General features: G+C 42.5%; 1 protein-coding gene across 1 annotated transcript; it reads right to left on the bottom strand.

The window, feature by feature from the left end:
• On the bottom strand, positions 1 to 25,213 carry LOC147625630 (eukaryotic translation initiation factor 3 subunit H-like). The gene is made up of 12 exons (XM_086817144.1): positions 25,129 to 25,213; positions 24,937 to 25,016; positions 24,010 to 24,126; positions 23,803 to 23,912; positions 23,484 to 23,550; positions 1,763 to 1,896; positions 1,622 to 1,670; positions 1,294 to 1,365; positions 1,074 to 1,175; positions 917 to 984; positions 669 to 821; positions 1 to 572 (listed from the first exon to the last, which is right to left on the bottom strand). Exons 1-12 carry the CDS (start codon positions 25,148 to 25,150, stop codon positions 512 to 514), a joined length of 1,035 nt encoding a protein of 344 aa, XP_086673270.1. The 5' UTR covers positions 25,151 to 25,213; the 3' UTR covers positions 1 to 511.
• Between the last annotated feature and the right edge of the window lie 1,866 nt (positions 25,214 to 27,079).

Raw genomic sequence — 27,079 nt, 5'->3', positions numbered from 1 at the left:
GAAAATAGAAGGATGATAACTGCGAAGCAAAAGCAGCACTTGGTGCTTCACAACTTCAAAGAGTTCCTGTCACAAAAGAGCATGCATCTACATCTTCATTCTTGACAAGTTCATGTTTTTTTTTAAAGCATGCACCTACATCTGCATTCATGCCAAAGCAACATTCTATGTTAAATAAGACTTTAGATAACACTGGGCCCTTGCTAGAGTGGCTCCAGAGCTCAGCTAGCTGATGACTTAAAAAGCAACCAACAAAACCATGATGCTGATACCAAAACCTTTGCCACAGCATCCATTCACTACAACTGAGTCAGCATGGACTCAGAGACCCATCTATCAAAATTGTATGTTCTCACAAGTGACTTGGTAGGTAAGATACGGTACATTCAAATGGGAAAAGAGGCAGTACATTCAAAGGGGAAAAGAGGCAGAAGGCAGAGTCATCACAGAAACTCATCAAATTTTCCTGAAATTACAAGCCGGAGGTCAATAGATATAAGCTGTCAACAGTCTAGTTCTCATCATGGACTGCATCCATTGTGTAGATCTTAATGAAACTCTGCCCAGCAAACCTGATGGCCACAAAGAGCATGTTTTCTCATTCACCCAGATGTGAGAAAAAAATGATGTAGCACTTAAGGCAAAAGAAAATAAACAGATTTGCATACCCATTGATTTGACTACAATAGTTGGAGATCTGGTTTGTGATCAGATAGCCATCCAAACGGGAAGGCTCGACCAGTGGCTTGAAGATAGGATTGTTCAGATCTTCCTCTGGTAGCGGCTCTTCACCCAGTGCTCTCCTTGCCATGTTTTCAGTTCTAATGTGAAGACAGTCCCAAAACAGGTCTAAGAGCCATGATGTCTTCCTATGAAAACTGAATTGAAGCAAGGGACTTGCAATTACGGCATGTACCTTCTTTTCTGCAACCATGCTTGCTGCTGTGCTTGCTGCCTTGACAGATTTCGATAATAGTATTGAAACTACAACGCACAAATGGATGAGATATTAGCTGCAGTAATGGCAAATTTCTACCAGGAAATAGGTTTGCACAGCTCGCAGGCAAAATTACCCTTTGCTGTTCCATCGATAGATCATCCATGCATTCAATCAGGAACTCCAGATTCTTTTCCATGAATGGATTGGTCGATAGGACCAGCCTATCAAAATCTGACTGAAGCCGGAGGTAAAGGTTACACAAGTCAAAATTATGCATGAGGATTTCGTATGCAGAATGAGGTGACCATTGAATTGGCATGCTGAGAATACAATATAATCGTAGCCTGCCATACCTGTGTGGCAGGAGAGTCTGTCTCAAGCTCTGTCATTATAGCACTCACCAAAGCAGAATTAGATATCTTTACCTGTAGCAACACAAATTTGGAACATCACATTAAGGCTTTTTTTTCAAAAGCAGACTTCTATTATGTATATTTTTACTACTACCAACACACTTGTCAAAAATTACGTCATTGTATAAACACTAAGGCCAAAGATGGAAATATTGATTAGACCATATGGTTAGTGCACAAAATAACAAATAAATAAAAGTAGTATCGAATATGTTAATGCTAATTAAGTGCCTATATATGATGCACATATATATGGGCATAAACTCACTGGAATTTCCTGAAAAATATCCTGCCATGTAAGGTTTTTTTCTCTCAACCTGTGAAATTACATAGTGACCAAGTTAATAACCGTGTGTGAAATGCATTTGAACAAACAAAAATACAGCACTTCAAATACTCAAGCACTTACTTCTCTCCAGTAAAATTCTGATTGCGATATAGGTCCATAAAAGGGTCAGTAAGCTTTAGCGCTTTCAGGGCCAACACACCCTGCCCTGACCGTTGTGGGTCGTAGATGATACAGACACAGCGTTTTATATTTTCCTACCAGATTTTCAAAGAAAAGCTTTAGAATTCATTAGGTACACTGTAGGCTTCAATAAACCCAAACCATGAACAGGATTTTTTTCAGTGATTAAGCCCTAACTGAAACATTGAATAACGCCTACTAAAAACACACCAAAAAAAAGACAGGGACACATCAAAAATGGCCAGATTACATGACTCCTTTACATTTGAAAAGACGAACTGGTTACAAGGTGCACTAGTGCTCCCATAAATGCACTGTGTGGATGCTCATGGAAAGACAAATGTGTAGGTCACATTTACGTTAACTGAAATCCAAAATATACAAAGCTAAAATCATGTACTCTGCATGTAAAAGTAGTCCAACAAAGCAAAGAAAACACTAGGAAGCCTGTCAGGAAGTACAAAAATTTAAGGAAATAGAAAGGGAAAGCAAAATAAAAGAGAAACCGTAACTCACTTGCCCGGGGGACTAAGGACTTTGACACACTTTTAGATACCATCAAATGCTTACTTAACATTTAAACATGAAACATGGCCACAGCCTTGACATATTTCCATAATCACTTTGCATAAGACATCAAAACTGGAAACATCCACTCAAAGTTGAAAATAGATACTTGCACATCTGACGTTGCACTAGAGCCAGAATGGGCCAACACACCCCCCCCCAATTAATTACCAAGGAGTAATTGAAATCTGTACAAGCTTTGAGGGCTCACTCATAACTGGAGTTCTTGCCAGATTATCCATGCACATAACCATGAACAAATGCACAATAGGGCTGTCCATCTCATGCCCAAGAGCCCATGAACATACAAAGTATGTATGTATAAGCCAACATACCTCTCAAGGGTACTGATCTTCCCCAATGACCAGCCCTTCCCACTCTAAAAGAAAAACTGCAAATATTCGGCACCATAAATACCTCTGTCTCTGCCATAATAGAGCCATATGGGTGGGTACAACTGGTACAATTTTCACTTCAGCCAGCACATCAAGTACAAGTGCTGGTACAGCAGGTATAGGGGCTGGTGAAACTGGTACAGCAGCTGTCACAGGTGATACAACCAGTATATGGGCTGGTGCAGCCAGTACAAACGGTATGAGGGTTGGTTCAGTAAGTACAATGGCTGGTACAACAAGTACAATGGCTTTTGTAAAGTAGAGTGAAATAGACAATCTCAGAAATCCAATATATCGGAAAGATTCCATGCCCCAAATAAATAAGAGCGTAAATAAGTTCGAAGGAGTAATCTCTCGTTCCCCAACACGTCAAACGCATGCTACTCTCCATTGGCTTCCATGCTTACACATGCAATCACTAGGCCAAGAAATAGAAGACCGATTGACCATGCACACAGATGTAGAACGTCCATTAGATCTAAGCGCAGACATCAAGTCCCCAGCATACCAAATTCCAGTCTTCTAACACTTTAGTTCCCTACCAACAAGGTGTCAGTCCACATGACCCTTGGCATAGACATAAGTCCCCTGCCAACCAAGCACCATGTCCACTCTACCACTTGCACTACATGTTAGTACTCTGACCACACCTAAGATAAGAATCACTCACAGGCATAAATATCCTGGTGCTCCATAAACATTTATGCAACACATCATTTATAGGCATTTCAACCAGTGAGAGAACTCCAGAGAAAATCCTTGATCCATAAAATACCATGTTTCATAAATCCATCATATCCCAATAAAGGGGGCCACAAAACTATAAATATATATAAAACCACTTAAAAATAAAGCCCAAGGATCACTTAGCCAATGATAGCCATATAGATGGCGCCAAACCATCATATATATATAAATCCTTGAGCAAAGGATGTGCCATAACTAAAGTTCCATAATCCTTAGACATATCCGTATGAAAACCATATAAGCCATTACGATGTTTACCTGAAACAATTCAAGCAAACAACACACAATTCTCCTTGTACGAGAGCTTACAAGGGCTAAGTGTCCAAAAACACTTACAATAAATTGCAAAAAGCACCAACTTTGCAAAACTCAAAATATACTTAGCTTTTTCTTGCCAGATTCGTCATGAAGCCAAAAGAAATATCTCCTCACCATATCCATAAGATATCCCAACATATATCTCCATATAGCTTGCTTATAAGTTTGATTATATAATATATATACCGTCATAAGGCCAGATAATTATATAATCCACAATATCCATATGGAAAGAGTGCTAAACACCGGCACATAAAGCCAACTCTATACTTCCAAGATAAATTCTATGAATCCACAAATCCTTAGATTAAGCTGACTGCTGCTCATGCTCTTGACACATGACTGCTTCCATAAGTGAATAACTTGGCCATGCTTAATAGTAATGATGATAAGCATGGTCCCCACTTGAGATAAATTCTGTGAATCCATAAATGCTTAGATTAAGCCGACTACTACTCATGCTCTTGATGCATGATTGCTTCCATAAGTGAATAAGTTGGCCATGCTTAATAGCAATGACGGTAAGTGTGGTCCCCACTTGAGATCTTTTCTCTCCCTCATTGATGAAAGAAAGCCTCCGCTTTCAAGAAAGCCTATGCTCTTTACTAATGTAACTCGCTTGCCCGGGGGGACTAAGGACTTTGACACACTTGTAGATACCATCAAATCCTTACTCAACATTTAAACATGAAACATGAACACATCCTTGACATATTTCCATAATCACTTTGCATAAAACATAGAAACTGGAAACATCCAGTGAAAGTTGAAAATAGACGCTTGCACATACGATGTTGCACTAGCCCCCCCTCTTTTTTATTACCAAGGAATATTTAAAATCTGTACAAGCTTTGAGGGCTCACCCATAACAAGGGTTCTTGCCGAATTATCCATGTACATAACCATAAATAAATGTACAACAGGGTTGTCCATCTCATGCCCAAGAACCCATGAACATATAAAGTATGTATATAGAAGCCAATATACCTGTCAAGGATACTGATCTTCCCCAATGACTAGGCCTTCCAGCTCTTAGAGAAAAACTGCAAATATTCAGCACCATAAATACCTCTCTGTCTCTACCATAATAGAACCACGTGGGTGGGTACAATCTTCACTTCAGCCGGCACATCAAGTACAAGGACTGGTACAGCAAATACAAGGGCTGATGCGGTTGGTACAGTTGGTACAACTAGTATAGGGGCTAGTACAACAGGTACAAGAGCTAGTGCAACTAGTGCAGTGGCTGGTCCAGCATGTACAGGGGCTGGTGCAATTGGTACAGCGATTGGCGCAGCTGGTACAACGACTAGTACAACAAGTACATGGGCTGGTCCAATCGGTACAAACGGTATAGGGGGTGATATAGCAAGTACAATGGCTGGTACAACAAGTACAATGGCTTTTGTAGAGGGGAGTGAAATAGTGTAGACTCTCCATAGAGTGATGTAAACAAGAAGGCAAGAGCCAACATGGTAGAAGAGAGCCTACAGCAAGAGGGAGCCTCCTCTCAAGAAAGAGAGAGGGCTCCAATTTATAGATATGGGGCTCTCATGAGCTAGAGAGAAGGCTACACTGACAAGTGAAGAGCGAAGGTGACAAGTGTGAGGCCACTTGTCTCACTTTGATCCACTTTCTTGCCGCATGTCCCAATTTAAGAGATGGTTCTCCCCATAAACTTCACCTCTAAAAATATCCCAACTAGTAGACCTTCTGCCAAATGTGCTTTGACATGTCTCAACATTTGCTTAGCTTACGGATGTAATGACGCAAAGCGAATGTCCATCGGGGTTGTCCAAAAATAGTAACCCTCCTAGATTTAGGAGTCTGATCCTTTGTATGCCAAGATAATCACCCATTCCCAAAGCTTGTACTTTCCAAATATTTAGATCTCTTCAAGTCCAGGCTAGGCTGGTGACAAAACTTTTAGGTTAATGTCAGATTTACTTAAAAGTACTGCTATTGTGGTCTCTTGATATGAATAAATCTAAGTATACACAAAGAATAGGAAGAGAAGAAGAGAGCATAGTCTCACCGGAGAGTATACTTAGATCTCTTCAAGTCCAGGCTAGGCTGGTGACAAAACTTTTAGGTTAATGTCAGATTTACTTATAAGTATTGCTATTGTGGTCTCTTGATATAAATAAATCTAAGTATACACAAAGAATAGGAAGAGAGATGAGAGCATAGTCTCACAGGAAACGGGGGAAACGGACCCCTGGAACCGGGAAACGTCATTTCCCCACTCGAAGATGCTAGAAACGCCTCAAAACAGCAAACAAAGGACGAGCGTGGGCACCTCACTGAAAACGACTGAAACGGCTGCCTAGCACACTGTTTTCGGGTGAGGTCCCTACCACGTGGCCAAAAAAGCCCCAAAAAAAAAACGTTGCAAGCTAAATAAAAAAGGACCAGATTTTTTTAAAAACGGTGTGTGCCCAACATGTTAACACTGTCCACCGCCCCGTGTTAGAAGAAAAAAAATACAAACGATGTGCGTGCGCTGGAAAAACAAATATTGTCATTGCCCCCAACGTGCTGATTTTCGATTTGATTCAGGGAACGTTGCAAAAATGTAACATTGGCATCCACATCGACTAGGTTCCATCAACCTATAAGCCTATAGTACTTGTTTGTTATGTACTTGCACACAAGTTCCAAGGGCAAGTAGTCCAATCCCAAAGCTCAAGCACTTACCTCTCTCTCTCTCTCTCTCTCCCTCCCCTCTCTCTCTTTCCGTGCAGAGCAAGGCAATCGCATTCACTTCTCAACTCCATCCTCCACACTCAATAAAGTTTAAACAATAAGCGCTCTTTTATATTTGTAAATGGACCTTGTTTTTTTTTTTAATGACCATTGAAGTTTATTAAATGACCATTGAAGCAAGTCCATATAAAATAGATGGAAAGCATCTTAATTAAATTGCACAGTTTTTTGTCTTATATAACAAGCTCTTTTTTCTTTAGAATAAATGGATCTTGTTTTTCAATAAATCCCCCCCTTCTTCTTACTGTGCTGCATTGAATAGTAGCACCAATGGCATTCTATGAGTGGCATTATGGTTGTCGTTCATGCGTGGCTGAGCAACAATACATCAAGACAACTCATTGTCGATGCCCTTTGGCTCTTCGAGAGAGCCTGACATTGCAGGAGGCAATCTCTAAGAGGGCTCGACGATGTTGCTGTCCTCCCATGTGGTTTTGGGATGATGAAGATTGCTTTTGCTACTGCAAGGAATGCCAAGACACACTCGAAGACGAGCACCCATGTGGCGAAACCTGCAACCTCTAGAAGTGCCTACAGTGGCCCTGGTTGATGCTAAGGCACTTGCCACACCTGAGGATCAGGACAATAATCCCATGTAGAAAGTCGCCTGTTGTAACTTGTATTGCCAAAAACTATTGCTAATGATGAATGAATAACGAATTTATTTTTCTCCGAACTTTGTCCGCTCTATTGTGTACTTTCTTTTTTCGGAATCTCGTGGCACCTTGTCCTTATTGACCATTTCAGTGACCCATGTTACTCATTCCTTCTTTGCAGTCTTTGCACACATGGCCTCCATGGATCAATCTCAGTCCACCTCAAAGAAGTCCAAATCTACGGAATGGTCTTGGTGGGATGAGACAGTGGTAGAGGGTGCCTACAAAACAGGAGGCGCGAAAAAGTGGACATGCAAGTAGTCTCCTTACAAAGTCAAGCAGTGCAACTCGTATTCGAACGCACCCGCTTCATCAGCATGGGCAGGACCTTGCGTTCTGTACTAACATCACTAGTGAAAGACGAGAGGAGCTTCGTCGAAAAGACTACACAACACAGCCATCTTCACTATCTCGGAGAGCAGGGGTGAAAGTAGAGCCTTCCACATATGCGGGCACTTCAGGACAAACCTCTGAACCACTAGGTCTTCATTTGGTGGAATGCCATCATTTTTTGGAACCATTGCAAGCCCATTTGGAGCACCACCACCAGCACTGGGGACGAGGGGTACTATTCGCTTGAGGCAGAGTACACTTAAGAGTAGATGGGACCCAAAGAAGGAGGAGGAGGTGGATGGTAGTGTTGCGCGCTGCTTCTACCACGACGCCATTGCCTTTTAGGCTGCTCGTACCTTCTACTTCAAGGACATGGTGCGCAAGATTACAAAGTATAGATCCACCTACACTCCGCCATCATCAAAGGCATTGAGAACCATACTAGCAAAGGAGAACGGTATACCTAAAGAGATTGTTAGGTCCTCTTGGGACAAGCATGGCATCACACTTATTGCAGATGGGTGGAGTGACAATCGGTCCAGATCCATTCATGGTGTCATTGCCTATTCGAGAGGGAAATCTTAATTTATCTCATCACATGATGCATCCAAGACAGGGAAGAGTGCGGAAGCACTTTTCCAAGAGTGGTCAACAGCCATACAAGCGATGGGTGGTGAAGAGAGGTGATCCATTTTGTAGCAGATGGAGAGAATGAGAACACGGCAACCGGCAGATTGTTGACTAACAGGTTTCCTCATATCACATTTTCCGTATGCATGGCGCACTGCCTCAACAATCTTCTCAAGGACATTGGAAAGTTAGAGTGGATTGCTCCCATCATAGAGCAAGCCACCCAGATTGTATCCTTCATTTACAGGCACACTTTCTTGCTGGCTGAGTTCATGAAGAAGTCATCTAGAGAATTGCGCAAGTATCCAGACACTCGCTTCGGATACAACTTTCTCATGTTGGGGTCCCTTAACAAGTGTTCTAGTGCCCTAAAGCAGTTGATGGTGAGTGATGAGTATGAGAGGCATGCTTTGTCTGGAACTACTATAGGGAAGGCGTGTGCGTTGCATATTGAGAACCCTGTTTGGCGGGAGTAGGTGAGACGCATCATAGCTTTGGAAACCCCAATCATCCACTTGTTGAGGATGACAGATTCACTTCAGCCATGAAAGATTTACGAGGGGATAGACAAGATGGTGGAAAAACTGGAGCACATCGAGCCAAATGAACAAAAATACCAAGTTTTAAGGAAGCTATGCAAGGATAGATGGGATATGTACCATTCACCAATGCATGCAGCAGGTTTTATGGTCGATCCCCAATTTCAAACAAGCAATCAATACACAGATTCAGAGGTGGCAAATGGATGGGACATGGTTTTGGAGAGGCTTGAGCCTAACATTGCAAAGCAAAGAACTATCAAGGATCAGCTACTGCCAGATTACACGGCTTGCAAGAAGAGGTTCAGAAGAATTGCATTGTACTTTGTATTCTAAATTCAACAAGAAATTGACTCGATCTTGAGGTGTCCTTTATGCAAATTTGAGAAAGTATGGCTGTTGAGCTTTCATGTGCGATAGGATTCCATACCACTTTTTTTCATTTCGCCTCTTTTTGTGTACTGCCGTCGCGTATCCTGGGAGCCATACTTGCACGCACGTGCTGTTGCAGTCGCCTGCTGTCGTACCCGTACCTGCTACAAGCTACTGTCCGATTCCTTGCCCCAAGGTGCAGCCATGGCTGAGGGCTCTCTCTCTCTCTCTCTCTCTCTCTCTCTCTCTCTCTCTCTCTCTCTCTCTCTCTCTCTCTCTCTCTCTCTCTCTCTCAACCCTTAATTCAACTAATTATATCTTTAATTAAATTGATTTTAATTTTTAATACCCTTAATTAAACTAGTTATCCCTAATTAAAATCTTCCTAATTTAAACCTTTTTTTAATTTTCCACCATTTCATGATTCATTTTAAAAAATTCAGCCCCTTGAACATCCCTAATTTAATCCCCAATTCAAATCCCCTAATTTGATGGATTTTTTTCAATTTTCATTCTCTCTATCTTCGGAAATTCAACCACTAATGTGAAGAATCAGTTTCCGATTCCACGCATAGATGACATCCTTGACATGTTGGATGGATCGGCATGCTTTAGCTGAATTGATCTCAAGAGTAGGTATCATCAAGTGCGTGTAGTGCCTGAGGATGTACACAAAACTGCTTTCGGGACAACATTTGGGCTTTATGAGTATCTTGTTATGCCTTTTGGTCTTACAAATGCCCCGGCTACATTCAATAGAATGATGGATCGCATATTCCGTGGGTACAGGAAATTTACATGCGTCTTCTTTGATGACATCCTAGTCTTCTCGAAGACCGTGAAGAAGAGCATAAAGCTCATTTGGCCATTGTATTTTAAGAACTCCGTAAGCATAAACTCTTCATAAATGCAAAGAAGAATGACTTCTTCTTGTCAGAGATACATTATCTTGGGCATATTGTGTCCAAAGATGAAGTGCGGATGAATCCTGCAAAGATTGATGCAATTCAGAATTGGCCTGAATTGAGTTCGGTGCATGAGCTCCGTAGTTTTCTTGGATTATGCTCTTACTACCGCAAGTTCATTCGGCACTTTGCATGGATTGCTTCTCCTTTGCATGATTTGACAAAGAAGAAGGCCGTGTTCAAATGGACTAATGTAGAGAGGGATACATTCCTCAAATTGAAAGATGCAACAACTCATGGTCCAGTGTTGATCATTCCGGATTTGCAAAAGCCTTTTAGTGTGGATTGTGATGCATCTGAAAATTGCATAGGAGCTGTCCTTAATCAAGAGGAACATGCCGTGGCTTATGAGAGCCATAGATTGCATGATGCAGAGCTATCTCTTGGCATTTATGAGAAAGAGCTCTTGGCTGTAATTCATGCACTTACTATATGGAAACATTACCTTCTTGGGGCTAATTTCACTGTGAAGCAAGATCACCAGAGTTTGAGGTATTTTCTTACCCAGACTAAGTTGTCAGAGAAGCATATGAGGATGGCCAATTTCCTCTCTATGTTTCGTTTTCAGATCTTGCACACCCCGGGAAAGAAGAATGTAGTGACCGATGCATTGTCACGAAAGCCGTATGTAGCAGCTATCTCGGTTGCCTCTCATGGGGACTTGTCTACCATGCGTGATTTGTATCATACGGATACTGATTTTGCCACTATTTGGGCTGATTTGATGGCTGGTCATGCACATGCCTCATATGTGATCAAAGAGGGTTATCTCATGAAAGATAATTGCCTATGTGTGGTGTCAAACATGAGACAAAAGGTTTTGGATGAGTGCCATGCTCCTCCATATGCTAGCAGGTCATAGAGGCATAATGTCTACTACGCACATGATTGAGCGGTATTTCTTTTGGCCATGTATGCGGAAGAACATAGAGGCACATGTACGTACATGTATCACCTATCAAAAGGTGAAATTTGATAGGCAAAAGGCACCAGGTTTACTTCAGCCATTACCTATTCCCACACAACCATGGGAAAGTATTACAATGGATTTCATTATGAACTTGCCACGCACCCAACACGGTAATGATGCAATTTGGACAATTGTGGACAGGTTTAGCAAGCAAGCTCATTTCTTGCCGGTCAAAAAGACCATCAAAGCTGAGCATATGGTTAAAATATATCTTGCAGAAGTGTTCAAGCATCATGGAATGCCGAAGTCCATTGTGGGGAATAGAGATCCGAGGACTACAAGTGGCGGGCCTTATTTGATAATATGGGCACCAAATTGGACTTCTTATCAGCTTATCACCCTCAAACGGATGGGCAAAGTGAGGCTGCAAATTCAGTCGTGTTGGATCTCTTGAAATGTTATGTGGCGGTTCAGAAGTCTTCTTGGGAGAAGTACTTACCGCTTGTGGAATTTGCATACAACAACACGGTGCATGCATCTACGGGAAAGGCCCCGTTTGTGATCGTTTATGATAAGGTGGTTTTATCCTTCGCACAAAGGATGAGATATTTGTAGCTGATGACTGTGTAAGAGACTTGGATATTGCTTTTGCTCAAGTGAGGACAGCCATTGCAAGGTCACAAGACAAGCATAAAAAGGTTGCCGACAAGCATAGAAGGCAATTGGATGTTAAAGAGAATGATTGGATATTGCTGAAATTTGAGAAAGCAAGACTTGCAAAGAGGCCTAGCAAAGAGGGTGCATATCCTAAGCTTGCAACCAGGTACTATGGGCCTTTTCGAGTGATCGAGAAGATCAATGAAGTGGCTTTCAGATTGGCATTACCTAGTCATTGGCACATACACAATGCTTTTCATGCGAGTCTCCTTCGCAAGTATGTAGGACCGGAGCCCAGTGAGACAGTCATTGAGGATCCACCAGAAGTGGATGAGCTTGAGGAGATCTTGCAGCCAGAGCAGATTGTGTATCACAAGGAACGCAAGCTTGTTGCAGGCAAAGTTGTGAGGCGTTACCTTGTGAAGTTTAAGAACTATCTTCCCATTGATGCTAAATGGGTAGATGAAGAGTTCTTTAGAGATTGCCCACATGTGCTTCAGACATATTTGGATGCTTTTCAGTTGCGGACAACTGTTTAGAAGCGGGGGGGAATGCATTTGGCCACCCAATTGGTCCACCCGTGCTTTCTTATCATGTATGTACATTGGACTGGTGTCCATGACAGTTGTATATACCGGGGATTGATGCCACTCATGTGATACTGTGGACTTGGCTTTCCGTTCGGACTTGTGCCTCCATGTACATGCCCGGAAATGCTTGGTGGATTGGTGTTCCATTGGGTCTGGTACCTCGTGTACTTACCTCGAGCACGTCTATTTTGGTAGTCTCATGAACGGAGATTGTCCATACCAATGCTACATTGCATAGCATCTTTATGTGCTTGCTTGCAATTGAAATTGCATGCTGTTTTCATGCTTGCTTGACCAATGTGTAGTTCCGAGTAAGGGGACGCCCGCCCGCGAACCGTGCGTGTGAAACTGTCTGCTGACATGGTTATGTGGCATGTGACAGGTGGTAAGTATTGGTCATAAACTTGGCCTTAGGAGTTAGCACTAATTTATAAGTGAGTGTATACACACTTCATTAAGTTTTGGGCGACCAAAACTCACTTATAAATTATAACCAGCTCGGTGTTCACACACACTGATGTCCCAAGGAGGACATAACCCAATGTCCACCGCCCAGACCTTATCCCCTTTGTACAAAGAGAGTAACCAGCCATGTGTCCACTCTAGCTTGCTCCACAAAGCACCTGCAAGACACCAACACTACAACTCACCACCTCACTCTTCCTCCTCTCTCTAGAGATGGGTGCCTCGTTCATGAGGGCTGTTGGGCTGCATTTTCTGCACTTTCTCCTTCCCAACTCCATTTCCAAGTTTGCTAAGGTGTTTCTCAAGCTTCCAAGAGTGTTTCCGGATGCTAATCACTCTCCTACACTGTCAAATCCCCACGGATCCCCCCGTGATCGATCTTGGTTCGAAACTCGAATCCTGCAAACAAACGAAACAACAAACAAGCAAGGGGGTGCACGCCTGACTCACCTCCCAACCATGACAGCCGTAGGCAAGCCCACAGTCTTGGCTGTCCCCACCGAGCCGCGAGCTGAGCTAACTAGGATGACGTACCGACCAATCTCCTCCTCGCGACGTCCCATACCGCCGCGAAGCTGCCCTCGCGGGCCTCGAGATTGCTGCCGGCCTCGGCTGCATAAAGCAGGAGCACGTCTGCACTAGATCCAGGCTCCAAGACCATAGAGCTCTCACAAACTCGCGAGACTCTCTATGATCCAATAACTAACCTTGGCCACCCTTTTATAGACTCTTGGCCGGTCATCGGGCGTCCACACTTGGCCGTCCACCCATCCATACTTGGGTGCCCGCCCGTTAGTATATCCCTAACTCAGCTCGTCAATCAGCCTGCCTAGTTCCAAGCTTCCCCAAGCCTCGAAACTAGTCTTGCATGCGTATAGCACACGGTAGATACCCACTGTGCACATGACATACTCCCCTTCCTCTAAGAGCTCACTCCTGAGCTCACTAAAAAGCCAGGGTAATCTCTCTGAAGAGTAGTCAATGTCTCCCATGTAGCGTCCTCCTCAACACGATCCTTCCACTTGATCTTGTATTCCGTGATAAGCGTATTACGCAATCTTCGTTCACGAAAGCCAAGAATCTTTTCAGGTTCGTGCGGAACAAATGTCATGTCCTGGACATCTATAATTTCTTGAGGAGTAACTAACTGATCTGCTCCACCCAGTACTTCCTTAAGTCTACTGACATGAAATACAGGATGAACTTTCACATGAGAAGGCAAATCCAATTCATATGCAACTGAACCAATCCGTCGTGTAACACGAAATGGTCCACAGTATCTAGGAGATAATTTCGGAGATCGACCTGTCCGTAAAGTCTCGGAATCTTTCGCAACTCGCAAATACACCATCGTTCCTTCAGAGAACTCTCTACGTGAACGATGTCTATTAGAATAAAACCTATCTCGGTCTTGAGCACTTCTAATAGATTCCTTTGCAACTTGTAATATTTCCTGCATATCTTGCAAAAAATTACGTGCTGCATCATGCTGAAGTCTTGAGAATCCTACTGTAACAGGTGATCTAGATTGAAAACCATACATAAGCATGAAAGGACTAAACCCTGTACTCGTATGCTTAGTACTGTTATATGCAAATTCTAACATAGGAAGATAATCCTCCCATGAACTCTGTCTTTTGGATACATATGCTCGAAGCATATCCTCCAAAATCTGATTCACTCTTTCAGTCTGGCCATCACATTGAGGATGATCAGAGAAACTCAAATTCAAAGTTGTTTCCAACTTCTCAAAAACAAGTTTCCAAAAGTCACTCGTAAACTTAGAGTCCCTATCACTGACTATGTCCTGCGGTAACCCGTACAGTCTAAACAATTGCTCGATAAACTGCCGAGCTAATTGCGTAGCTGTAATAGTCTTCCGGGTCGGTAAAAATCTAGCCATTTTTGTCAAGCGATCTACCACAACCCAAATAGAATCATGGCCTTGATGTGTTCTTGGCAATCCGGTAATAAAATCCATGGAAATACTTTCCCATTTATTACCTGGGATTTGCAAAGGATGCAACAACCCAGCCTGTCTAAAGCGTTCAGCTTTATATGCCTGACAAATCTGACACTTGAGAACATAATCTTCTACATACCCTTTCATCTTCAGCCAATAAAAAGTGTGTTTCACTAATGATAGTGTCCTGTGTACCCCAGGGTGTCCAGCAGAAGGGGCGTCGTGACACTCTCTCAGAATCTTGGACCTAATGTCCGGGATCTGTGGTACACAAATTTTGTCATTACGGAATAGCAAACCATTCCGAATCATCCACTGGCCTCCTGCAACCTGAATAGTAGACTGCTCAGTCATTGAGTCTTGGTCAATCAATGAGCTCCCGTCCTGGATCTTCTGCCAAAATGGACCAAAATAACTATCAGTCCTGCAAAGCCCTCTCAATGACTGAAATAAGTCAGTAGAAATCTCGGTGAACGACAAAGTATTCACCTCTCTAATCCGACTTAGCACATCTGCAATATTATTCATGGACCCTTTCCGATAACGGATCTCAAAATCAAAATCTTGCAATAACTCTGCCCAACGAGCTTTCCTTCCTCGAAAAAACAACAAAACCGCGAAAAGAACAAAGTTGTTTCACTGTTCGTGGTATAGGCCAGTCCAAAACCTTCTGAACTCGGTCATAGTCAATGCTCAATCCATCTCTAGTGATCTTGTGTCCCAAGTAAATGATGTCAGGCATAAAGAACTCACATTTACTTAACTTCGCATATAGTCGATTCTGTCTTAAAATGGATAAGACAATCGTGAGGTGTCTGACATGATCCTCGAGAGTACGACTATAAATCAAAATATCATCCAGGAACACACCACCACAAATTTCCCCAAATATTCACGAAAAAGATCGTTCATCATTTGCTGGAAAGTGGCTGGAGCATTGGTTAACCCAAAAGGTAATACGAGAAACTCGTAATGGCTATACCTAGTCCGAAAGGCGGTTCTTTCGACATGCCTTTCATGAATACGTATCTGGTGATAGCCAGTACGTAAATCTATCTTCGTGAAATATTTCGCTCCTGCTAACCGGTCAATTAGGTCATCTGATCTAGGGAGAGGATAACGGTTCTTAATTGTCAGCTTGTTCAATCTCTTGTAATCTATACACATTCTCCAGGTGTTGTCCTTCTTTCTCCTAAGCAACACAGGTGCACCCCAAGGTGATTTACTTGGACGGATCTAACCCATCCTCAAATAATCTTCGAGTTGTTTAGCCAACTCATCTTCCTCAGCTTGGCTCATCCTATAAGGTGGAATACTCACAGGATGAGCACCAGGGATCAAGTCAATACGATGATCTACTGCCCGTTCAGGTGGTAAACCCGATGACAATTCCTTAGGAAATACATCTTGAAACGAATCAAGTATCTTCTGTAATTCTTTGCTTTCAAACACACTTAATTCATTCACATCCATGGAAGGGATGAGAAAAGAAGAAAGTGAAATCAATACACAATGGAAAGCGGTATACAAAGAAGAATCCATTATATTTCCAAAATCAATTGTATTTACAAGAGATCCCTGAGAGGGATGGATACAATCACCTAAAATACTATACTTGGTGTCCCTATGCTGAAAAGAAAAATTATGACTAGACCAATCTATCTGGACGTCAAGAGTCTTAAACCACTCAATCCCTAATAACAAGTCTACATTTTCCAGATGCATAACATAGCATTCCAGAGTATCTTTGTAGTCCTGAATCTGGATTGGAAGCATCTCGACCTTGCGATCCCAAACTTGTCTTCCCACAGGTAGACGTACCTCATAGGTATGGTCGCTGAGTGTCGTATCAAGACTCAATTTCTGCACAAGTTTGTAGTTAACAAAGTTATGCGAACTGCCAGGGTCTAAAAGAATGTGAATCTTATGGCCCTTCACTTCTCCATAAACTCGGAGAAGATCATGCATGCCAAATACTTTAGAGTTGAACAGACAATCAGAACAAGTACTAGGGCGAGAAAGTACAGTAATTGACACACCTGTCAAAGACAACTGATTAGCTGCCTTTGGCTTGGGTCCTGCGTTTGACTTGGTACCCTTTTGCTTCGGGCACTCGTTACGCATGTGTCCTTTTTCTTCGCAGATAAAACAACGTCCTTCCTTCTTGAGCTTCAAAGCCCTAAGGAGTCGTTTCTTCTTCGCTGGTGTCGAACTGGAATTCTTCGAAGGTTGGTCTGAAGACTTGCCTTCATTCGTGTTAGCCATAGGTGCGAAGAACTTTCTTTTATGCTTGTTCCCCTGCTCGGTAACGGGTTTCAACTTGGAAGAGACCATTGTATCATCATAGATACGAGCTGAATGAATGGCCTTGTCCAAAGTTTTACATTTGTTATTTTTAACCTGTAATCGGTACGAGTCTGGTAAACCAGCTATGAAAAACCCCAACAGAGTAGTGGGATCCATCTTTGTAGCTTTCATCTGCAAGTCACGAAACTTCTGGAGGTAGACCTCATAAGTGAGGTGCTGCGAGGTCATGGTCAAAGCTGAAAACCGGGCAACAACATCGTAATCATCCTCTTTCTTGAGGAATTCTTTCTTAAAAACGTCTTCGAATTGTGCCCAAGTTGTTGGCTTAGGGTTGAGTTCCTTCCACCAAAGCAAAGCTTTGCCGGATAGGAAACCTGCTGCTAACTGGATCTTCTTTCCATCATCATATGGATGAAACTGAAAGTGAACTTGCCACTTGTGTAGCAACGTGTCCACGATCTCCTTGGTTCGCTGTTTTTGCTCGCCCACGAACGGTTCCGGAGTAATATTGGGGCCTAAAGCTGAAGCCAAGGTATCCATACCCGAGAAAGTAGAGAGGGTAGTGGTCAAGAGAGCGATGGAGTTCTGCAAAGCCTGCATCTAGGCTGCGATTTGTGCCTGACGTTCCGTCGAAGAAGCTTCGAGAGCTACTTTGAACTCTTGGAAATCTGATTTTGACACAAAATCGTCAAAAAGATCGGCATCGGTACCTTCCGTAGCCGGCAAGCCTTCGCGTTCCACGAGGGGCTCCAACTCTGATTCTTGGGTCGACATCGTGAAGAGGGTACATGGAGAGAAAATTCGATCTTTGCACAACAAAAGTGCGAGCGAACTTGAGAGCTTGAGAGCTTGAAAACTTGAGAACTTGAGAGATGTGTGGGAAGAAGCCCACTAGAGGGGGTTTATAAAGGTTTCCCAAAAGCCAAAAATCTCGAAAAGCTAGGCTTAGCTTTTGCTTTAGCTTTTGTGTTTTTTTTTTTGAATAAAAACAGATTCCAATCCCGCGCATTGATGACATTTTGGATAAGCTTGATGGCTCAGCTTGTTTCAACCGTATTGATTTGAAGAGTGGTTATCACCAGATATAGAAGTGGTGCCAGAGGATGTCCACAAAACTGCATTCAGGACAGCTTTTGGATTGTATGAGTTTTTGGAGATGCCTTTCGGTCTCACCAATGCCCCAGCCACATTCAATCGTATGATGAATAGGATATTCCGACCCCATCGAAAATTCACAAGTGTATTCTTTGATGACATCTTGGTTTTCTCCAAGAATGAGCAAGAGCATAGGACTCATTTGGCTACAGTATTTGAAGAGTTGCGGAAGCATAAACTCTTCATTAATGCCAAGAAAAGTGAGTTCTTTCTTTCAGAGATACACTATTTGGACCACATTGTATCCAAGGATGGTGTAAGAATGGATCGTGTCAAGATTGAAACCATTCGGAATTGGCCAGAGTTGCAAAATGTACATGAGGTACGTAGCTTTCTAGGGTTATGTTTATATTACAGACGCTTTATAAGGCATTTTGCTATGATTGCCACACCTTTACATAATCTCACGAAGAAGAAAGCAACTTTTAAATGGACCTCAAAGAAGCAAGATGCCTTTTTGCAACTCAAGAATGCTATCATATGTGGACTCGTCTTGATTGTTCCCGACTTGCAAAAGCCATTCGTGGAATGTGATGCATGTGGGAATTGTATAAGGGCTGTCCTAAATCAAGAAGGTCATGCAGTTGCATATGAGAGCCAACGATTGCATGATGCCGAGCTTTATATGGACATCTATGAAAAAGAGCTCTTGGCTGTAATTCATGTCTTAACGATATGGAAACATTATCTTCTTGGGGCTGAATTTGCAGTCAAGACAGATCATCAAAGCTTGAGATATTTTCTATCTCAAACAAAGCTTTCGGAGAAGCAGATGAGAATGGCAAACTTTCTTTCCATGTTTCATTTTCAGATTGTACATACTCCGGGAAAGAAGAATGTAGTGGCAGATGCATTGTCTAGGAGGCCTTATGTGGCTGCAGTTTCAGTGGCCTCTCATGGGGACTTATCTGCTATGCGAGATTTATATCATTTGGATGCTGATTTTTGCCATATATGGACTGAGTTGATGGCTGGTCACTCACATGCCTCTTATGTGATCAAAGAGGGTTATCTTATGAAGGATAACTGCTTATGTGTGGTGAAAGATATGCGTCCAAAGGTTATGGAGGAATGTCACGCTCCACCTTATGCTGGTCATAGAGGTATCATGCCTACTACACGCATGATTGAGAGAGATTTCTTTTGGCCAAGCATGCGTAAAGACATTGAGGCATATGTATACGCATGTATTACTTGCCAAAAGGTGAAATTTGATAGGCACAAGCCTCCAGGTTTGCTTCAGCCATTGCCTATTCTCTCGCAGCCATAGGAAAGCATTACTATGGACTTCATTAAGGATTTGCCTGGATCCCAACATGGAAATGATGCTATTTGGACCATTGTGGACAGGTTTAGTAGCAAGCAAGCTCACTTCTTGCCTGTCAAGAAAACCATTAAAGTTGATCATATGGTGAAGCTTTTTCTTGCTCACATATTCAAGCATCATGGTATGCCAAAGTCCATCATTGGCGATAGAGATCCCAGGACTACGAGCCTCTTTTGGAGGGCTTTATTTGATAACATGGGCACCCAAGACGAGAGGAATCATATCCAAAGCTTTCTACTTGATATTATGGACCCTTTAAAGTGATTGACAAGATCAATGAAGTGTCCTTCAGGCTTGCTTTACCTAGCCATTGGAAGATTCACAATGCTTTTCATGTGAGTCTTTTGCGGAAGTATGTGGGGCCAGATCCAGAGAAGCTTGTCATAGAAGATCCGCCAGAAGTTGATGAGCTTGAGGAGATCCTTCAGCCAGAGCAGATTGTTTTTCACAAGGAGAGAAAGTTACCACATGGAAAGCTTTCCAAGAGATACCTTGTGAAATTTAAAAATTATTTGCGAATTGATGCAAAGTGGGTAGACGAGGCTTATTTTGCCGACTACCCTCAGCTTTTGCAGGCATATCTTGAGGCTTTTTTTACAAGCCCGGGGGAGTGTCACCATTTAGTCCATCTCCATTTCTGAGCCACTTCTATGGGACATATTTTTATATTTCTATCGCGCCAATTTTGTGCCCGACAAGAACTTCTTGTACAAGTTTCATGAAAGGGAGATTTCGTCCATTACATGTGCACATGCATTTATGCCTGCATGCATAAATTTATTTTTGCATGACTTGTTTGCGTGTGTTTGCCTGTTATGCCGTGCCAGTACACTGGACGGAGACGCCCCCAATGTACCGTGGAATGCTGTTTGCTGACTCGTTGGTGTGGCGTGTGAACAGGTGGTAAGTATTACCATTTTTCTCTTTTTAAAATGTAAAATTTATAAGTTATGGCCAACTTTAATATTTATAAGCCCATGTGTTTACACACATTTAAATTAGGGACTGGACATTATTATATTAGGGTGCCCATGAGCATTTTAAATACCCTTTTAATATGGTGTACCCTTTTTAAAAACCTTTGGATAAACTCTTGCATGAGTTATTATAGAAATAAATCACACGTGGGAAGCTGGTTGCTCATTTCCTCTCATCGCCTGCTATTCTCCCCCTTGTTCTCCATTGCCTACCTCTTCTAGGATTGGTTTTGCTGCATTTTTCTCATCGCCTGCTTCCCATGGATTGTTCGTGCTGCTGAAAACCCACACGTGTGCTGAAAATCAGGTTGTACTTGCTGCCCACGTGGATTGTACCCGCTGAAAATCAGATTGTACTTGCTACCGTGCTGGACTATACCTGATTGTACCTGCTGGACTGTACCTGCTGCTGCTGAAAACCCACACGTGCTTGTTGAAATCTTATGGTACCTGCTGCTGAATTTCACACGTGTTACATTTCGATTGTACCGGCTGAATCTGGGCTGTACTTGCTGAATAGTACCTGCTACACCAGATTGTATTGTTGTACTAGGTGCCCTCATGTTTTCTCATTTGTGTAAATCTGAAATTTGTTAATTTAAATTCAGAGAATTCTTTAAGTTTTGAGCAGAGCAGAAACAAAGCATGTATTTGTTGACCATGCTTAGGAAGTTCTTCCTGGTGTCGTTAGTATTTTTCCCTGTGTGGTGGTACTAACCCGTGCACAAACAGGCACGCACGTACTAACGCAGGCCACGGGGTACACCGCGGGGGGAACATGACATGGTTCTCCCCAATGAGCTTTGCTCCCAAATTCCCTGGTGAGTCTAACCTTCACCACTGACTCTCAAAGGCTCTGAGGGCACGGGTCTCAAAAGACCAGTGAAAGGCACGTGTGCACCTAGTGAAGGTGGAAATGAGCATGTGATTTGAAGCTACTCCGACCAACACATCTTCATCGACTTGAACCAGTTTGTTTGAGTTGTTTTCACTCCCTGGTGGAGAAATCTGGCCTATCAAGCCCGTGACACTCGTACTTATAAATACTCCAAGAATACAAAATGTATTGAGGAGGAGGCCGGCCCTTTCCGGCCCCAGTGCTAGTGTCATGTGTATTTTGGTATTTCCAGTATTTATGTTACTGATGTTTCCATTGTTAACTTCAGTTAAGTTAAGTGTTCTAAATGTGTGTATATTGTCTTCCAATCTATAGGCCTCCTATACGGAACGGTCACAGCTTTGGTGACTGGACTACTACACCTTGGGAGGTGGTGTTTGGTTGTTTTGTTGGAAAGATACCCGGCTGCCCGTACAACACACACCTTATTCAAGACTAGAAGAAAGTATTACAGCATCATGTGACATGGAATGGCCGTGACATGGTGCGAGGGAATTCGCTGAGGACTGAAAGCATACATTGGACTGCGGCTCTTGCTCGCCCATCGGCTTTCACATAGCCAGGAAAAGCTTCCTTCTTGGCAAAAAGGGGCATAATTGAGATCCATGATGTGGCGGACCATGCTGGAAACATTAAGTCCTTCCCTATGGCTCGACGTGCCTTTGGATTGGGTATGCATTATAAACCTTTGTGGTGTGAGATATATGAGTTGTCATCCCCCTTTGCACCAATACTGCCACTTCATATGCATGACCACCAGGCTGACTGGAAGGTCTTGGGGCTGCCTTTGGATGCCATATTGGCTAATTTATTATATGAGGTTGCAGCCACTGCCATGGATTACGCCTGTATGTAATGATCTGTGGCACTTGCAAAAACCATTACTATGGTGAAGAAAATGTTTAAGAGGAATCTGGAAGAGCGTCTTGCCATTGAAAGAACGCTTGTTCCCTGTCCACATTCCAGATCGCTACTAGACAGGGTTTCAGCTTGCTTGTGCATTAGATTTCCCACTCTCTTTTGGGAAACAATTCTGGATATTTGGAGTGCTGACAGTTGCGCTCCAACCTTATGCTACATTCTTCTCCTAGGTACGGTTCTGGGCTATGTGGACAATTTGGACCAAACAAAACTGATTCATGTTTGGCCAGCATATGTCAAACACCTTCTCCTCCTCCAAGCTCCCCTTGTGAAACAGACACTACTCTGGTGTTATGCGAGCCAGGATGTTGATTTGCGGACTTTCTCACTTTTCTTTGATTGTTTTTTAGGAACTGCGAGCCAGGATGTTGATTTGCAGACTTTCTCACTTTTCTTTGATTGTTTTTTAGGAACTCTAGTAGGGGTCCTTTTCGGACTCGCCATTGTACAATGCATATTTCTTCGTGGGTTTTCACCTCACACTGAGGTTTCCCACTAGAAATACATCATTACTTCTTCTTTTTTAATGCGTGTGTGTGTGTGTGTGTGTGTGTGTGTGTGTGTGAGAGAGAGAGAGAGAGAGAGAGAGAGAAGGAAAAGGAGGAGAAGCTTTTTTTAGTCTCTCGGTAAGCAAAGCAACAATTAGGTTCTCATCAGCAACCAAGCATAAGTTGCTCTTTGCTAAGCAAGAACACTTTAGATGTTTTAAACTTGCATAAAAGTCCACAATGAATGAGAGCACAGGATATTCCTAAGCCTCTCAGCAGTAAGCCAAGCAACAATTAGATTCGCACAAACACTTTAGATGTTTTAAACTTGCATAAAAGTCCACAATAAATGAGAGAACAGGATATTCCTAAGCCTCTCAGTAAGCCAAGCAACAATTAGTTTTAAACTTGCATAAAAGTCCACAATAAATGAGAGAACAAGATATTCCTAAGCCTCTCAGTAAGCCAAGCAACAATTAGATTCGCATTAGCAACAAGTATAATAAGTTTCTCTTTGATAAGCAAGAACACATATGCAAAGACTACCAATACAATTTTAATAAGGTCCTTTAGACGTTTTAATCTTGCATACATCGCAAAACAAGTCCATGATAAATAAGAGAACAGGATATTCTTAAGCCCCCATTCAATCATTGTCGAACCATGCCCATATGGAGTACACAATACATGTAAAAAAAATACTTCACAAGAGTACCTGGTAATTCAAAAAAGTCTCAATAAGCTCAACTGTCTGATAAGATCCCATGAATGTGGATTGATACCTGAGAAACAAAAGAGATGTCCACACATAAACAAAAATCACATCTCCACACAATCCAAATATGTGGCACATTCTTTTATCCGAGTATGATTACATATCTTTTGCAGAGCATCCTCTTGCTCTCAATCTACTAGCCTTGGCCCTTAGCAATTCTCTTGTTCATATTCAATTGTTGCAAAACACAAAAGACACTCTTCAAAGCTAATCTGAAAGTATATATAACAAGTACTATGTGGAACTTTCAGAAGCATACCATCCCACTGTATTGTTGTCTACATTCACTTCCCTTAGACAGCGCATCATTTCAAGCTGATAATTTGCGCCATCTGCCTCAACCTCTTCCTCCTCCTCTCCACCTCTACTCTGCAAAAAAACCAAAAAAAAAAACATACATTAGAGTGTACTATAGGCAACAGTGCCAGGTGCATTGAGTTCAAAGAGGTAACGGCTCATTTCTTACCGGAAAAGGAAAACAATTCGTGACCTCCAAAACACTGCCAATATCTAGGCCAAGAAGTTGACCTGTCACAAGGGCTGGCATGAAATCCTTACAGTGCTTTATGATCTTCAAAACCACCTGCACATCATAGACTTGCCAATTTAGTTTATATTCATAGTATTGCAAACATGGCGCGTTGCATTGCGCAATTCCATGTTGTTATGTGTGACTACAGCTCAATATTTATGTCCCCCCAAAAAAGAGACTCTTTTTCCTCGGGAAGGCACTCGGTCAGATCCAAAATTTGGCAATTCACCCACTCATTCTGAAAGAATATCAAGATACCCCTTGATAAGCACTTCCAAGAGGTTTGATCTAATAGAATGTCAGTATCTTCCACTTGCAAATAAAACAGGCATCGTTACTTGCCTCAATTCAATGCCCTAACTGTTTTTGGGCAAACATTTTCACAATGCCTGCAGTAGAAAAAACAGGGTATTTGCAAGTTCTTTCTTGCGCCCATTTCACAAGGGCTGGATGCACAAGCACCTAGTAAGAAATCCACACCAAGCCACGGTGGGGATTCCGGATGCAAAAATTGAAAAGTTGACTATGAGCTGGCACATGCCCACCCATCTGCCCATGTAATGTATCAAACCCTGTTGACAATGAATTGGCACACCACATCAACATTTTGCCCACCCATCTGCCCCTGTAGTGTGTCAAACCCTGAGGTCTATACACCATTCAGAGTCTCACGTCGTCTCTGCCCCTTGTGAAGGAGGAGAACACTTTGAAATGGAGTGCCAATACCGCATGATTAACCCATACATGATCCATCTACGATAATATATATACATATATATTCTATGGTAAGCTCATAGGCATGGTGAAGACAGCCGTTGCAAACTGCTTGCAAAAGCAATGAAACAGATCCAGGGAACTTACCAAACCATCTATCTGGACCACTCGGAGAGGGGTAGAGACTTCCTCTGATGCAGCGATTTGAGCGAACGAGAGCATGGGAGCTGCCAAGAAAAGTAAAAAATCAAGACGGAAAACCCCTAGCAAGAGGATACAGAACAGAAAGACTGTCATGGACAGAACCCTAGAAGGAAAACACACATTGCCCTTCCTTACCTGGGGTGGGTGTGTCTGCCATTGAGAAAACGCTAGGTCACGACCACTGAAACAGGAGGATCTTTCGCAGCACTTTAAATCTTAAGAGGGTCCTCGATTTTTTAATCCAAATAAAATATTAAGAAATCATTTAACTATACTAATAATACAATTAATCTCACCATTAATTATCTTCTTTGTTTCCCCACACACACACACACACAATACTACAAGGGGTTACCACCCTTCCAAATATTGGCCACTTTATAGGCAGTGGACAAGTTAGTTGCTCAGGTGATTGGAGTGAACACCCTGCACAACTTTGCATTTGGGCACCCAATGCTACCGAGTGATGAAGGTCCGTGGTTGACAAGGCTTCCGGCTTTTTTGTCGATGAAGCTTTGAGCTATGAGGTGGGCGACCAGCTTAGGTGAGGCATGGGGTGGGGAAATAGGGGAGACTGCCGGTGATGAGGAGTGGGCATGAGGGGGAAGGGTAGTTGAGGGTGAGGATGTGTGGATGATTTCCTCTTGGGGACACAAGAGGACGACGGCCTTTTTGCCGTTGATTTCCATGGTGGCCATTTCTTCATGCCAAACGATTTAGCAGTGAGTGGCATCCATCCACTCTTTTCTAATGATACTTTGTCCTTGGAGTGCTCCTGCATTTATAACATGAAATCTGCACTCCAATTGGTTATTTTCAATAGAAATTTTAGGAATGAAATACCCAACACTCATTAGACGCATTTCATGTGAGATTTGGATGTAAGTTTCTTTTTTTGTTAGTGTGGGTTTTCTAAGAGCTTTCCACACCTATGAGATTGATGTGGACCATAAGATGTATGTGGGCTTGCCATTGTTGTAGAGAGTCCAATCCATATTCTTGGTGGGTTGAGTTCTGGTGGTAGTTCAAGGGCAGTGGAAGACTTACCAGTTGTTGGGGAGGGTGTGAGAATACCCTTTGTGGAAGCAGTTGGTGGGGGCAGAGGATCAGAGTTGATGCACTCCCCATCCCAGAGGATCGTTGTTACCTTGCCCTGGGGAAGCTTGAGGGTAGCTGTGTTGTTACTTGAGTTAATTGTACTTGTAGCATTTTGGACCCATCTTCCACCAAGGACGACTGCTTCTTTTGTTTTACTTATGGGAACCACATAAAACTTACAAGCCAATGGGTTAGTTGAGTTAATTGTACTTGTAGCATTTTGGACCCATCTTCCGCCAAGGACGACTGCTTCTTTTGTTTTACTTGTGGGAACCACATAAAACTTACAAGCCAATGGGTTAGATAGAGTATGTACTAAAGGACCCAAGGCTTTGTATGCGTTGGCCACCCGATAATTAAACTTTGGCATGGGAAGTTTTAAGAGATGGTTGGCCCAGAGAGACCCATGTTTCTCATGGCAAAAGATTGTGGCTAGTTGTGGGAGATAGCAAGGTACGCTTTCTTTACATGTTTCTACCAAAGGGAAAATCTATCCAGACCCAAACTACTTTTGTAAAGTATCTCGATCCATAGAGTTGATCAAACAACTCATCCATGTGTGGCATCGGATACTTGTTCTTAATCGTTATATCTGATTAAGAGCCCTATAGTCTATGCACATCCGCATAGATCCGTCTTTCTTCTTACCAGAAGAATAGGCGATGGCCACGGACTTGAACTAGGCTGAATGAAGCCTTTGTTTAAATATTCTGTCAATTATTTTTCCACCTCCTGTGCCTCGAAGTGGCTCAATCTATAAGCAGGTCTGCTTATAGGTTTTGATCCTGGCGGCATAACTTTGATGCCATGGTTTACTTCTCTAGATGGTGGTAAGCCAACCGGCAAATCATCAGGAAAAACATCCTGAAATTCCTCTAATAAATTCATTAAAGTATCTATGTACTTTTTCTTTAATGTCTCTTTCACCTTGGATTTTTTCTTGTTTGAATCGCATGCATGCCAAACAAGATTTTCAAACAGTGGGTCT

The sequence above is a fragment of the Cibotium barometz genome, chromosome 23, assembly GCF_041138505.1.
Source record: "Cibotium barometz isolate CiBa-2024 chromosome 23, ASM4113850v1, whole genome shotgun sequence".
Classification (NCBI taxonomy): Eukaryota; Viridiplantae; Streptophyta; class Polypodiopsida; order Cyatheales; family Cibotiaceae; genus Cibotium; species Cibotium barometz.
This window is presented reverse-complemented; position numbering and strand designations above follow the sequence as displayed.